A 16,402-nucleotide genomic window follows, 5' to 3' on the forward strand; every position below is an offset into this window, starting at 1 on the left:
TCAGCTCTTTTTAAGCACTGCATTCATTTTTCCTCCATGTTTCACTTGAAGGTTTGGGAGTGTTTCTTTGGTGCTTTCGAATAAGTCTTCAAATTCCTGGTTCACGCAAATATCCTACGAGAAACTGAGGTTAGAGATACGCAAAACCAGTAACGAAAAGGAAGCATGAGAAATGAATGGGAAAGATTCACTCACAGAGAAGTCTAAGAACTCTACTGCAGATTCTGGGTTTGCCTGAACTGATTTTAAAATGGCGAAGCATCCCGCTGACTGCATTGGGTTCCTAGACATCTGGATCATACGGAAAACCAACAAAATTAGTCATAACAAAGATAGAAATGCCATAAATCTCTTGTGACGCAGACTTAAAAGTCTAAGCTTAAAAGCCATGCTTGCTTCAATAATTTCCTGCTGTTACTATTTTAATCTTTCGTACTTTGAGAATTCGTAGAGTCGTGTTCACTTTGAGGCCCAGCGTAAAATGGATGGCTCCTTCGAGCGGTATGCGATTATTGCTGCAGACAAAGAAAAAAAATATTTTAAGCAAGTATTTGAGGTACTTTTATTCTAGCTGTCAGTTTGTCGACTGTTTGCAAAGTCTGGTGTTTGTTGATTTCACCACTGCAAATAAATCATGAATAACTGTGCATTGTGAACATTCAAACTAATTTAGCAGACAAATGTTGAACAATTTCAACTGTCTAACATCTCATAATTACGGCAATAAATGAAGGACTGTGTACATGCAGAAAAGAATAGGTAAGGTGGCCCTACAAAACATTGACTCATAGGTGATGCATGTCCAGCTTTCCATAAATACAGTTACAGTATAATATATAATCATACCGTGACAACAGTACCTGATGTTCAGATCCTCCAGTGTATTGTTGTGTTTGAGTGCTTCCTCTAGAGCCACGGCTCCTTCTTTGCCCAGGCCGTTGTACGACAAATCTAAGGTCCGCAAGAAGATATTTCCCTTCAAAATCAAATTCAACAGAATGACTACAGTAACATATGTGCAGAATTTAAGTTTTTCAGAATTTTGAGGGATATTACTTATTTACATATTACTTGTTTAATTTTTCACCACACAGAGGCCAACTTTTAATTTGTTTATTCTTACAGTATTAGTTACAGTATGTTTTCACAGTTAAACTGTTTTATCTCAAAAGATGAAGTCAATTTTGATTCCTCATGATAAGACTCCTTTTACTGCATAAGAAGCTGGACCAAACAGCATTTTTTCTATATTTTGGTTGTTAAATCCTGACTTGATCAATGGATGTTAGGCCAAAGTAAGTTCTTACATGATTGAGTGATTCTGGCAGAGGATGGACTTTATTTTCCTCTTACCTCCAGGCCTTTAGCAAATGCAATGGCTCCTTTTCCTCGAATGCAGTTCCAAGCCAGATTGAGTGACTTCATTCCTGTGTTCTCGGCAATAGCAGCACCCAGGATGTCCCCTGAGGGATGGAAAAAGATGGAGAAGAGCAGCATAGGGGAGTTACTGATATTAATTCAGTGTATTATTGTGTCTCCCACTTACAATTTAATATCTGTATGATCTAACTGGATATTAACTAGTAATTTAGGCTAAAAATATAATGGTCCCTGTGTGAACAACTCTCTTTCTAAACATAATATAATATAATCAGAAAAAAACACATATCAAATTAAAATGGGGAATTTTTTTTGTGATGAATCTCATTTCCGACCATATTACATACAGTACACACATATATATATTGTGGAAACAATTCACAATATTACTGTTTTTACAGTAATTTTGATCAAATAAATGCAGCCATGGTGAGCATAAGAGACCTCTTTCAAAATTATTAAATAACTTCTTTCTGATCCCAAACTTTTGAACGGTTGTGTATTATGCATATAAATAGCATTTTCTGAAAAGCTCTTAGAAGAAATAAAAACCTCAATGAATATCATATTTGATATACATAACTGTATCAGGCCTTATTGACTGTATTTGCAATGGTCACCAGGGTAGCCTGCCAGGAATAAGCAAGCAGTGTATGATTATAAAAAGAAAGCCATCCCCATATGTAATATGAACAGAGATGTGCCAGCGGAATCTGTTAAGGATGTATGAATCATGGCAGGTCATGGAGGAGTTCCTCTTGATGATTATATGCAATATTTTATTGAGGTAATTTCCATATCTTCACACTCTGTCATTCATGCTGACAGCTATGGGGCTTTAGGGCTGTATTCTATATCCCTCATCATACTGGAGTTTCTGATCATTTGAGATCCAGCCCTCTGGATATAGCAAATATGAAGATATTGTGCTTGTGTTGAAGCAGAATATCATTTCCAATTTGCATTGCAGTTAAGAAGAGAGCACTTAGCTATAAAAAACAACATTATTTTGAAGAATTGCATTTCCATACTTTCCCACAGAAAGATATGAATAATCTCTGAGATGTGTTTGAAGACAACAGATTTGAAGGTTTTTATCAGCAGGTTTCATCACCGACCCATTTATCAAAGTATTAAAAATAACATTGTAGTTAAAGGTTTGTTTAAAAGCAAATTTATCACTTCTCAGTAGACATACAGTACTACATTGGACCATCTGTGTCCACGTAGCCTCATCAATACACCTCAAGCAATTTATCATTGACAGCAGAAATACAAATATGAGCACAGTAACTTATATTACACTGGATATTAAACAACAGTTCCGGTCTTTGGGTGTGTTTAACTCGCACGTTACATACAGCAGAGTGAGTCACTGAACGTTCACTGAACGTTCGAATCGTTCAAACAATGATTCATTCAAGAACAAAATGGGTAAACCACAGAATCATTCATTTAATCAATTGGTATAAAAAAAAGTTTCATTTAGCAACACCTGTTACTGTCACGAATCCGGTTCATGGCCTTCTGTCCGACTGCCACAAGACGTCGACTCTCCATCATTGACTCTCACACCACGCAGACTGTTACATGTCACTACAGTTCCCTATCACCCATTGCACTGATTACACACTCACAGCTGAATGCAACCACACATGCTTTATAGCCTTGGACATCCTCTTTCTCACTGCCGAGTATAGTTTAGCATATATACTCTTCTAGCGATAGCTACATTACGGAGCCATTCCAATTTTCCGGTCCTAGTTTCTAGTTCTAGTTTAAGTCTAGTCATTTTGTGTTGCCTTGTGGTCTGGTTCCTGATCTTCTGCCTGTGTATCTTGGATTAACCCTTTGCCTGCTGTTTTGGACTGTGTTTGCACCTCACCTGGACTATTGCTTGTGTTATTTGGATTACCCCTCATGTCAAGCCCTCTGGATATGGTTCACCGATCGTAGATCCACGCTAGCCCTAGGAATACTCTTTGCCTTCCCTGTGATGTACCTGTGTTATATGACCCTTGCCTGTTTCTTGACCACCCTGTTGTAAATAAAGCCTTGCACATGGATCCGCACGTCTCACATCTCATTCGCCCCGTAACAGAATACTCGGCCATACAAGGATCCGGCAGCTTTTCAAATGGACATTGGCCAGGTATGGACACCGCAAGAATATTATAAGCCCTTAAACAAGTCCTACGATCATTGGGAACTATATGTGAGAATTTTTTGCCATTGCTCATTATTCAGATTTACCAGACATTATTTTGATTGAGTTTTTCTGTGATGGCATTAATCAACCTCTTCAGTCTAATCTTAGACCGAGGGTCCGCGTTCATCACTGAGTTGTTTTTTGGACTTTGCTTTGTTGACTGTTGGCTCTCTATTCACTGTGGGTGTCGCAGAAGAGGAACGTGACACCGCATCTATGACTGAAATGGTGACTGCACCAGAGCACACTCACAAAATGGTGGTGACAGCGGAGCCTGATCGCAAAATGGTGGACACAACAGCACCCCGTCATGTCACAGCTGCCAATCCTGAGTCAGGCCAAGACACCGCCGATCTTCACGAATCCAGTCAAGTCACAGTTGATCTCCTGGAGTCCAGTCAAGTCACAGTTGATCTCCTGGAGTCCAGTCAAGTCACAGTTGATCTCCGGGACTCCAGTCAAGTCACAGTTAATCGTCCAGAGTCTCGTCACATCTCAGCTGATCGTCCAGAGTCTCGTCACGTCTCAGATGATCGTCCAGAGTCTCGTCACGTCTCAGATGATCGTCCAGAGTCCTGTCACTTCCTGTTTGTCACACCCAGATATTCAAGGTCAGTCCTCCGGTATCCCAGTCTGGTATCCAGTGTGAGGGATTCCTGAACTGATTCCCCTGTCTGAAGTGCTTCCCATGATGGAGATTGCTTTTTGGTGTGCTTGGGCTGCATCCAACACCACAGAACTTCCAGAGGTGGTGGCTGACACTGCAGAACCTCCTGAGGTAGTGGCGCTCGCTGCGGTGTTCCCCGAAGCAATGGTGCCTGCTGCAGTTTCTCCAGAGGTGGAGGCGCATGCTGCAGAACCTTCCGAAGCGGTGGTGCTCGCTTCAGCTCCTTGCGTGGTGGTGGCATCCAGCAATGCACTTTTAGCCTGTCATGTCACGGTCGAAGGAACCGTAGATGAACACTGTACCTGTCCTGTTAAGGATGATGTTAATGAACTCTACCTGTTTCCTGATGTTACTACTGCAGAACCTCCAGAGGTGACGGCATCTGCTGCAGAACCTCCAAAGGTGTCAGTGGTATCCATCTATGAACTCTCTGCCCGTCCTATCATGGCTATGGAGGCCGTCTGTGAATCCTCGCCCTGTCCTGTCACGGCTATGGAGGCCACCTGTGAATCCTCGTCCTGTCCGGTCATGGCTATGGAGGCCGTCTGTGATCTCTTTGCCTGTCCTGTCACGGCTATGGAGGCTGTCTATGAACTCTCTGCCTGTCCCGCCATGGCTACGGAGGCCACCTGTGAACTCTTGCCTTGCTCTGAACCGGCCGATGAGGCCATCTCCGAACTCTTGTCCTGTTCTGAATCAGCTATGGAGGCTGACATTGAACTGTCTGTCTTGCCAGTTTCTGTCACTGAATTGTCTGATTATCTGGTCTCAGTCAACAAACCTGATTTAGAACTTTCTGCCAGTCCTGTTTCAGTCCGTAAGTCTAAAGTTGGGCCATCTGTCTGTCCTATGTCAAGTAATATGTTTGAACAATGTCTGCCCTGTTTTAGTCAAGAAGTCTGTTGTTGAATCATTTGTCTGTCCAGTTCCTACTAATGAGTCTGAGGGTGAATTGTCAACCTGTCTAGTTCCAATCAATGGTTTTGATTTTGTGTTCGCACCTCACCTGGATTATTGCTTGTGTTATTTGGATTACCCCTCATGTCAAGCCCTCTGGATATGGTTCACCGATCGTAGATCCACGCTAGCCCTAGGAATACTCTTTGCCTTCCCTGTGATGTACCTGTATTATATGACCCTTGCCCGTTTCTTGACCACCCTGTTGTAAATAAAGCCTTGCACATGGATCCGCACGTCTCACGTCTCGTTCGCCCCATAACAGTTACTCAGAAATGGACAGTGCTGGGGACATTCTAAAATGCTTATCGTGAAAAACACTTAATGTGGCTTAATGTATTAAAACTGCGTTTTTAAAAGACCAAACTCAGTAAACACATTATTAATAAAGCATACAATGTACAGACTAGCAGGGTTCAGAATAAAAATGCAACCGTTATAAGGAAAACGCTTAACGTGGCTTAATGCATTAAAACAGTGTTTTTAAAAATACCAAACTCAATAAATATTACTAATAAATCATGATATGTACAGACAAGCAGATATGACTGCAATGCATTTAATTACACATTTAGCGTTTTCATCCCATACAAAAAAAAAAACTTTAAAAGGAAAAAGCTTAATGTGGCTTAATGCAATAAAATAGTGTTTTTTAAAAATACCAAAATCAATAAACATTATTAATAAATCATAATTAATAAATGATTAAGCCATGTTAAGCGTTTTCCTTATAACTGTTTTCTATGGGAAGAAAATACTTAATGCATAATTAAATGCGTTGCCTTCGCATTTTGGGCTAATCTGCTTGTCTGTACATAGTATGCTTTATTAATGTGTTTACGGAGTTTTTTTTTTAAAAACACTTTTTTAATGCATTAAGCCACGTTAAGCGTTTTTCACATTAAGTGTTTTAGAATGTCTCCAGTGCAGCCAATTTCAGAATTTTGTCATCAAATTTAGTAACTTTCTCACTTTCTCACTGCAACTTTGTTGCGGTGAATTTGTCCGCTATGTTTGTTTCGATTTTACAGCACATTTGGACCTAGTGATGTTACGTTTGAAGAGGAAAAAACAGAACATTTCACATTAAAGCAATGTACCAGATCGATTAGTTTTTGCCAAAAGCACGTAATTTATGATGCCCAAAGCTTTGTTTGCTTAAAAATGACATAGGGTAAACGTACCTATTAAGCTACTTGATGTCTTAACCAATTGATATGTTTGTTACTATATACTGTACCTCTTATAATTTCAAGTCAATCAGATCATTGCACGCTGAGATATGGGTCTCTATGTGTTCACACTGTCTGGCGGCCATTTTGAAAGCTGTCTAAAAACTTTCACCAAAAGAGGAGCCCCTTAAATGTGCATTTTTTAGATGTTTAAGCCTTTATTTATGATTGCTATAGGCATATGGCTTATATAGACCGATCAAAGATTTAATTTATGAATTTATGTTTCATTTACCATGGTGTACTGGCACTAAAATAAGTAAAACAAAGTATAAAAAAAATAAAAAGTTATTTCAATTAGCTATAGCTATTATTTCTCTAAAATAAAATAAAGAACAAGTTGAATATTCAAAAGTAAAACAGCAGCTCTCCATCCTTGCACCACTGAAGGCACCATCGCTGCACATTTATATTTTTTCCTTCATTTAAAAACATCACATTTTGCCATGCTATTTTTTCAGTTTCATAAATTTAATAAAGCGTTGAAGGTCTCCAATGGTTCCTGTCTAAGTACCCTGCCAGTTGAGAGTCACTGCACTGGGCAACTCATCCTTTGCTTCGTGAACTGAAACTAAATTATCCAAATTTGCGTCTAGACATTTTTATTATACTCTGTAGTGCTATAAAATCATCAGTATAATGAACTGCTCAAAGTAAGTGAAACAGACAGATTGTAATTGAATTCCCATTGTGCAATACGGCATTAAAGGTGAATGTTCTTTTTGTTATGCATGTGTTGGGTCAAATCTCAAGCGTTTTTTTTTCTAGTACTGTCCTACTAAGTGGCCATGAAACTGTAGTCTTCCAGTCCAACTGTTACACGTAACCATTCAACACGTGGCAGCCAAATGCCTCAAAAACCACTAAATGCCCCTCTAAAAGCAAAGTTGTTCAGAGGTCTGCAGTAATCAAGCGGTGAACCTTTCATCAGCAGCTTTTCACATCATCTCACACCTGCTATTTCTCCGAATCTGTTGTGACTCAGGTCGAGGTGCTGAAGTTTCTGGTTGCTGATCAGAGCTGGGGACAGGTGTCTGGCCGCTCGCTCGTCCAGATGGTTCCCGGAGAGGTTGAGAGAGAATAGGGTAGAGTTTTCCAACAGCATGCTGGACAGAGCCCTGGCTCCGTATTCACCCATCCGGTTTTCAGACAAATCAATTTCTGGGATGAAAAAAATAGGTTTTACAGTTCATATCTTGAGGGAGTGCTGCAAAACCAACCGTATCAACCAAACCAAATTAACCAAAATTCACAGTGAATGATGGCTAAAATGTGAATTTAAATTGTGGACTATGAACCTGTTTATATGTTGTTTTGAATTGGATATTATCTATTACATTATCACCAGCAGACTCTAGACATTTAAACCTCATTGTATGTGCTCAGATCAATGTAGGACAGCAACAGTTAGATATGACAAACTTTGATGTAGGCTTGACAAATCCTTTGTCTGAAAGTTTTAAATAACTTTTGAAGTTCTTCTACACAGAGAAGTCAGAGAAAGTCAATAAAACTTTGCTAGCATGATTTAACACATTGCTGGAATCACCATGTGATGTATTGCAATCTTCATAACAATAAACAGTCTGACTTGTGATGCAGCCTGAAATTAAACCACATCACATTGGTTTGTCTTGCCAGAGGAGAACTGCCGACTGAGCCTGGTTTTTTCCCCAGTTTTTTTTTCCTTCTCCTTTTTTGTCACTGATCGAGTTTGGGTTCCTTCCCACAGTCGCCTCAGGCATGCTTAGTTGTGGACACTTAATATTTAGCAATATTATTGAATTGAGTGTGCACCCTGCTGAAAAAACTAAAAACCATCACAGAAATTCTAATGGTTTCCACCACAAATACATTACAAACATTACAAACCATCAACTATTAAGCATTAAAACCATTAAAAAATGTTTCCTGTACCTTGTTTTGGGACTGTCACGGTCACCAGTTGAACTGCACTGCATTTCCCAGCATCCCTCTTGCCACTCACCTGCACTCCATCATAAATCACTCACACCTGACCTCTATCAGGGAATCCTCCTCACCTGTTGCTGCCAATCAAGCTCCCTATAAACAACACTCGATCCATACGCTCATTGTCTGGTCTCAAGATTACAAGCTCTTTGTCTGTCTTATCATGCACCTGCTGGATCCCGGTGACGCCGTAGATATCTTCCACCCATTGATCCTCCAAAAAGGGGAAGATAAGGACTGTTTATTGAACTTTGACATTGCCTTCAGTTTGTGAAATTAAAGAAGCTCTTACCTTACTCATCCTCATGCCTCTCCATCCAGTGTGTGACAGGGACATATTCCATTTAGTGGTTTTAACAAGCCACCAACAGAATAGACCCACAGGTTTCCATTAAAATCAATACAATTCCCCTTACAAACAGTAAAACCATAACAAATTCTGTAATGGTTTCTACTGTTTTTTCAGCAGATATGGATGAGAGCTGAACTGGGCTGGATGATGACATCACAGTTTTCTACAGGGCGGCTTTCTAGCTGAATTAGTCTTCTTTCATATTTGATGATCTTGTCATTGAACTGAATCAACACTGAACTGACCCCAGCTGAAAAACATGATACTACTGTATTTTTTTAGAGTTGCTTTGCAGCAGAATGTAATTAAAGTTTTTAGCATGTTGCTAGCATAATTTAGCACACTGATAGAATGATGCTTTGCTAGTATGTTTCTAGCATAAATTAGCATTGCATAGACATTTTCAACCCACCAAAGGAAGTCTCTGGAAATTCGGGCCTGTTTTGAAATAAGTATGTTGGCTTTGTTATGCCACCATAAAGAATCTTGCAAGATATTGCTTTCTAAAAGATTCCAGACTTGTCCAACCCCCATGTTCTTCTATAAAAAAAAACATGGCAAGACTGTCTCACAGAGGAGATCAAACAGACTTTCACACTACTTGTGAATCGCAAATAAAAGTCCAACAGAAAACAAGGCAGTACTGTGATGTTGTGTGTGGGACTGCAGGAAGTCACCTGTGATGTAGCAATTCTCTTTGAGCATATCAGCAATGGCAGCCCCGCCTATTCCCTCCATCCAATTATCTCGCAGATTGAGCTTCAGGATGGAGGTGTTGGTTACTAGGGAAATGGCCAGAGCTTTGGTACCCTGCAGAGGAAAGTTTTTAAGATGTTTATCATATCTTTTGTTATTCGTATAGAATGCAGCAGTCAGGCTCTGGGAGTAAAAATGGACCTACAGACCTACTGTGAGCTATAAAGGTTGTTAATTGATGGTATATGCTTTTGTTGTAGCCATCAGTCCGTATTATTCCAACTTCTTAATAAAACATTTGTTTAACTTTGAAATTCTTAGTGAAAATTACATTACCCATCATTCCGCAATACAATCTCCACCAATCAGACAACAGAATGACACCAGAAAAACTCTTATAGTGCTCATTAAGCACAATAAATGATGTAATAAAGTCTCTCAAACTACATAAATGTATGTATATATGTGCATATTTTACAGTGAATGTAAAATATATGGTTTCTATAGATATAATCAACATCTTTAAATCATTGGTTTTACATTTCGCCATCCTTAAATTAAATGTTATTCGCATTGGTTCAGGGGAAACTGGAAATTATTTTCCTTTGCATTTTTGAATAGTTATGTGTACTGGCGATAATATTGTCAAAAATATCTTCATTCTCATGGATTCGCAAAAACAAATAAAAACGCTGTATTATGCATGCAGGTCAGTAGATGGCGATATCACTTATACTACGCATCTGCGCGCAAACACTAACACTACTTATAGACTATCTCTAAAGATGTAATATGCGTGCTTGTGACAACCAATTCAAAAATTTGCATTTTCATAGTGTACATGGAGATGATAACGGTATCGTTTTCAAAAGTTTGCATTTAAAGGTTTAAAATGCATTAAAGGTTTTCTATCTTCAGTTGAAAACGGTGTCGAGTAAATGCATCCTAAATCGGTTTCTTTGCTCTCACCTGTGAGCCAAGGCCATAATGCATCATGTTGAGTTCACTCTGGTTCATATTTCGGAGGAAGTAGGATACTGGAATTACATTCAGCATCTTACAAGCCTCTCTGTAGCTTGACTGTCCTGTAGGGTCATATGCTCGTCTTTCATCTAGAACATAATCAGAATACCTCTAATTCTTTTGTTTGATAAAACAGCTCTTATGCACATAAATTATGCAAAACGTTATTGACAGCTGCAATCATGATACTATGTTAATTTCTCAATCTATACTGACAAACTCAAAATATTTAAAGTATAAAATCTATAATCCTATAATATTCTGGTGACTGTTCTTGTCCTGTTACTGCGGCCCGTTTCAATATATTTTCCATCTGAATTAATATGAATAATAATTATTATTATTATTTATAATGCTCTTTTCTCATACTAAAGTGCAAGAAATTTAAATATAATTGCAAAAGAATAAATGCAATAATAATAATAATAGAACGAAAACATTGAATAACTGTTTACAAAAGCAATAAAACATCTCAAGGAGGTACCATTCATGTCTGCCGCACAAACTGTATGAGACAAGTCATGCACTAAAATTTAAAATACAAGGTTAGAGTTTTGCTATTATCATTATGACTTATGAGTGAAACCAATAGTGATGCTTTCCTTAGCAAGCACAGTTAATCAATGCAGTCTATACAGAAGATAACCAATGTGCCGTATACTCACACATGCAACCTTTACAGCTCAAATGAGATGAACTGGTGTGGCTTTATAAACTAAATATGACAACAATGTATCATTGTTTCTCATTGAGATGCGCAATTATCATGAATGTGGAAAATTCCCAAGCCATTCATTAAGCTATGCGGAGGCAAACAGCAGTAATCTAGCAGATGGCTATCTCTAATAAGCTGAATAAACAGCCATCAGAGAGATAGTGAGAGATGGATGAAGCCGTGATTTATGTATATGTAGAGGAGTGTGTAGGTGTTTCGGTATCTGCAGAACAAGCAGGTGAAAAACGAGAGAGGGAGAGAGAGAGAGAGAGAGAGAGAGAGAGAAAGAGAAAGAGAGAGAGACCTGTCTGAAATTACAAGCATGACTCACAGCCGTTTGCCTGTTTTATTCCCCGTTGAGTGGCAACATCATATTCTGTGCCCCTTAGCTCTTTGACACCCTCTATCAGAATGTGCATCACCCACGTCCCCCCGTCGACCCACTCTCTCTATCTCTCTCTCTCTACACATATTCACACTTTCACTTTTAATAAAAACTCTCACCGTGAAATCTGTCGAGTTCCAGATCTGTGTCAAAATCACTGCGTCACTGTTAACACACTCTTCCTCTTGCTGCTCACCATTACCTGGATGGATACCTCCACCTTCATCAACCTCATCTTCTTCATTCATATGATCTTCATCCTGACGGGCCATTCTTGTCTTTTGATGCTGGCTGGGCGATCTAGACACTCTCTATGCGGAACAACGCAGAGCATACTCTGATGAGAATTCACCAGTTCACCAGAGTTTTGCAAAATGAACCCATTTAATTCCACCGGTCACAACAGTGAAAAAGGTTTTCATTTATAAAGCTCTAAAAATCTTACTGATGTTTTAGTGCACTTCCTGCAAATATAGAAAAAAAGGGCCTCGATTAAATTCGTGCAGTTTCACATGGTAAGTGCAAATTGTCACATGACCAGAGCAGTTTACTTCATGATGGCTGCGTTAAAGCTCCAAAACTAAAGGCTGGTATGTTTATGTTAACAAAGATATGACAAAATGTTTTGGTACAAATTATCTTTGAGGTGTCTAGTATTAATATATGAATTCATATATATATTCAGTTTTGTTGAGTGTGGTCATAGAATGAGTAAACATCTTGATGGTCACAATAGTAACCAGTGGTATAACAGTGAACTTGGGTATACAATATAAAATACAATTAGAGTTGTTACTGAAAATTACACTAAAATGTTGCAATGACAATATTGCACTAAATTGAAAGTTCTAATGTTACTGTCACACTTCACACGAAGTCAGGAAATCACGGAACAAGGAGACGAGCAATTCACAAAAACGAGAGTCTTTAATGTCCAACAGGGACCGTAGGAGACACAGGAACACATGGATAGACGTTTAGGACCGACAAACACTAACTAAATGGACAGGCTTATATACACAGGATAATTGGGGAAGAAGATGAAACACACCTGGAATCAAATCAACATGAGGGAGAATTTGGGTCACATGGAACACATGGGGAGCAAAACACAACAAAAACAGTCACAATCCTGACAGTTACAAATAAGTTACAATTTTAATGTTGTAATATTGGTAGCACTAAAATACAAATTTGATGATATGTTACAAAAAATCTATCTATCTATCTATCTATCTATCTATCTATCTATCTATCTATCTATCTATCTATCTATCTATCTATCTATCTATCTATCTATCTGTCTATCTGTCTGTCTGTCTGTCTGTCTGTCTGTCTGTCTGTCTGTCTGTCTATCTATCATCACGGAAAGCACTCGAGAAACTGTATCTCTTCCGCGGCTCGGCACGCTTTCAACTCGTTTTTTTTTTGTTTTAGTAAGAGCAAGAACCTGTACGACATTTGCGTTACATGATTTGGCTGATTTTTACGTAGAGAGCATGACAGTGCACCGCATTAAAAGAAATGATCATTCATGTTTTCATAACTGCTGGCCAAATTCAAAAACTAAGAAACTAAAACTAAAACATATTTGAGAGCAAGGGGGCCCCCTGGTGTTTCAGGGGCCTCCAAATCCAAAACAATGTATCTGTGGTGTCCTCTTTTTTTTTTTTTTGAAGTTGGAGAAAATCAAATATTCTATAAGGCTCATCTAGCCAGTTTAATAAAGCTTGGGGCCCTTTCAAGATCATGTTTCACTGCCGGACATAGACTGAATCTTAGTTCTAGCTTTTTTTTGTCTTCCTTTCAGTTAAACTCTATTGTATGATACTGATTGTGCATTTTCATTGTTTTCCTGTTCTGCTTTGTTTTCTTCTTTGTAACTTTGTCCAAAAACTCATAAATAAAAAATAAATAAATAAATAATGCCAGAATGGGAAATAATTTATAAGCCACCATTGGAGACATTCAATGGAGAATATTGCACGGTATTATTGCAGTAAATGCTTTTGTGTCTATTTTAAACTCTGAAGTTACTGATGCCTGTCCTTTTTGTAAGTGTAGAGAATTGGGTTTCATTGTTTTCTTAGATGTGAACGATTGATTTCATTATTTGTTTTTTGTTTTTAAAGAATTGTTTGATTTGCTGGGAGAAATTTTCTCTGATGTTTGTTTCATTTTTGGAGTGAAAATTGGGCAAAAGGAGAATAATATTTGTAAAAATTTTAATTATTTGTTGGGACAAGCTAAAATAACAATTTATGCAACAAGAAAAAGGAAAATGGAACAAAACAATAATCTTGATGCTCTTGATAGATCTATCTATCTATCTATCTATCTATCTATCTATCTATCTATCTGTAAAAAAAAATCTGTAAAATTTACGGTAAAAAACTGGCAGCTGTGGTTGCCAGAATTCTACCGTAAAAAATACGGTAGCAACGTTTTAGGTTTTACAGTTTTAAATTTACAGTTACAGTTTTAAATTTACAGTTAAATACCGTAATTTCATTAACTGATATAATCTTAATATACCAACCTATTAAAGTACTGTAATCCGTTTTGTTCCTTTGAAATATACTGATAACCACCAAATGCAGGTGATGATGAGAAAGTCACATGATGAGCCAATGCCCATCACAAGCAGCTTTTAAACAATAGCACATACAGAAGGTGCACAGTGTCATTCACACAAGCACTAAACACCATCATGATGAGACTCATTAAACTGAAATATGCTATATTAATTTAACAACATTAGATGTAACATACAACCCTAATAAACATAACTGATAAGAAAAAACTAAGAAGAAACATAGTTATTTCAAAGAAAAAACGTCAAATTCAAACAGAATTTGAAATGGAACGCAGGGAATTCTGGGAACGTCAGTTTACGTTTTTTCCCTGTAAATTTTACAGGAACTTTCCGTTAACCATGTAACAGGTTTTTACCGTAGCATTTTCACAGTTTTTTACCGTTAAAATCACTATCATTTTTTACAGTGATACTATCTATCTATCTATCTATCTATCTATCTATCTATCTATCTATCTATCTATCTATCTATCTATCTATCTATCTATCTATCTATCTATCTATCTATCTATCTATCTATCTATCTATCTATCTATCTATCTATCAGCCCAAAAACATTCAAACTTCAAAGGCTTTTTAAACATCTTTGAAAACTTTCAAACAAAAATTTGTCAAGCCAACATTCCATGGCTGTTTTGGCAAACTCTGCTAAGTTAAAAATTACACTTGAATTTCACACAATCTTACCATTCACAAGCCCTTTTACTTACAATGTGACATATTTCCAAGTGAAACATACTGTAAGGCACAAAAACCATAGGGAAGGACTTTATTTTATTTATCAGAAATTTATTGGATTTTGTAAACTGGTCACATACCAGAATGAAGCCAGATGGTTTGTGGTGAGGGGTTGCAAAGTTACTGTATGTGCCCACTTGTGCTGAGATGAGCGGGCGTTTACAATTCATTCTCTATGGGAGCTGAGCGACAGGCTCATGCGGGGGATTGACAGCAGAGCGAAGCAAGCAGTGAGAGCATCAAAAAGTTGAGACAACCTAAACTTTATACAATGACATGCAAAAAAATAAAATAAATAAATACATTTAAAAAAAATTAAAAAGACAGATCCGGGGCCCAATCACATTTCAATAATTTGATCAAAATGTAATGCTAGAGCAGGAGTTTTTTTTAAATGTTTTTAAAAGAAGTGTCTTGGGGTCACCAAGGCTGTGTTTATTTGATTAAAATTACAATAAAAACTGCAATATTGAATTTAAAATAACTCTTTTCTGTTTGAGAATATTTTAAAATTGAATTTATTCCTGTGATGCAAAGCTGAATTTCCAGCATCTTTACACTATATTCAGTGTCACATGATCCTACAAAAATCATTCTGATTTGCACAACAAACATTTCTCATTATCAATATTGAAAACAGTCATACTGCTTAATATATTTGTGGAAACCAGTTTTTCCAGGGTTTTTTTTTTTGTTTGTTTGTTTTGTTTTTTTTATAAATAGAAAGAACAATGTTAAATATAAATGTTTTGAGCAGTTTAGTACATCCTTGGACTTTATTTATTTAAAATTATTGACCTGAAACTTTTGAACAGTAGTATATTATTTTCTTCAGATTTCTGATACCATTTGGACACTTTTATGGTGGCTAGACTGTGGTTGGGTTAACAAACGTTAATTAAATATACACTTTATGTTTACTTTAGGCATTCAAAAATTAAGTTAGCATTTTTCCAACCAGAATCATGCATATTTATTGTACTGAAAATGTTCATAAACCACACTGATGACATTCACACTTCCCTTTTTTACATAGTTGGACACGTACCAAGAGATTTGGGATATCAGAAACCAGTGTTTAAAATATCATAGGCCAAACCCTATTCCTTCCCCAACCATAAAATCTGATTGGTTTAATAGATATGGAAAATAACTTTCTTCTTGGCTAAATGACATTAAGCCCACACATCCTCCTCATGTGTTTTCTATCACACAAGCATATGAAACTGCATAAAATCTGAGCCGGGACACTCACTTGGCCATCCACACTTCCTCTGCTGTAGAGACTCCTGGGTCTGCTGACCGGCCTGCTTGCGATTCCTCCCAAATCCTCTTTTTTTCCACCTTCATCTTCGTCATCTTCACAAACTGAAAGAAGAATACTCTCTTTTGTCACTTTTTTGCCCACTACCATTCTATATACGTCGTGTGAGTTTGTGATTGTTTGCAAAATTAATGTTGAGATTGCTTTGATCAAACTA

At 37.6% G+C, this 16,402-nt stretch overlaps 1 protein-coding gene across 1 annotated transcript; it reads right to left on the minus strand.

Annotated features, from left to right (window-relative positions):
- On the minus strand, positions 1 to 16,335 carry LOC306870506 (uncharacterized protein; the record flags this gene model as incomplete). Its single annotated transcript, XM_079417814.1, has 10 exons — positions 1 to 114; positions 196 to 291; positions 437 to 515; positions 861 to 976; positions 1,354 to 1,463; positions 7,400 to 7,606; positions 9,446 to 9,578; positions 10,434 to 10,576; positions 11,790 to 11,898; positions 16,177 to 16,335. The coding sequence occupies 10 exons, from the start codon at positions 16,333 to 16,335 to the stop codon at positions 1 to 3; spliced, it is 1,266 nt and encodes a 421-aa protein (XP_079273940.1).
- Between the last annotated feature and the right edge of the window lie 67 nt (positions 16,336 to 16,402).

The sequence above is a fragment of the Barbus barbus genome (assembly GCF_936440315.1).
Source record: "Barbus barbus genome assembly, chromosome: 5".
Taxonomy (NCBI): domain Eukaryota; kingdom Metazoa; phylum Chordata; class Actinopteri; order Cypriniformes; family Cyprinidae; genus Barbus; species Barbus barbus.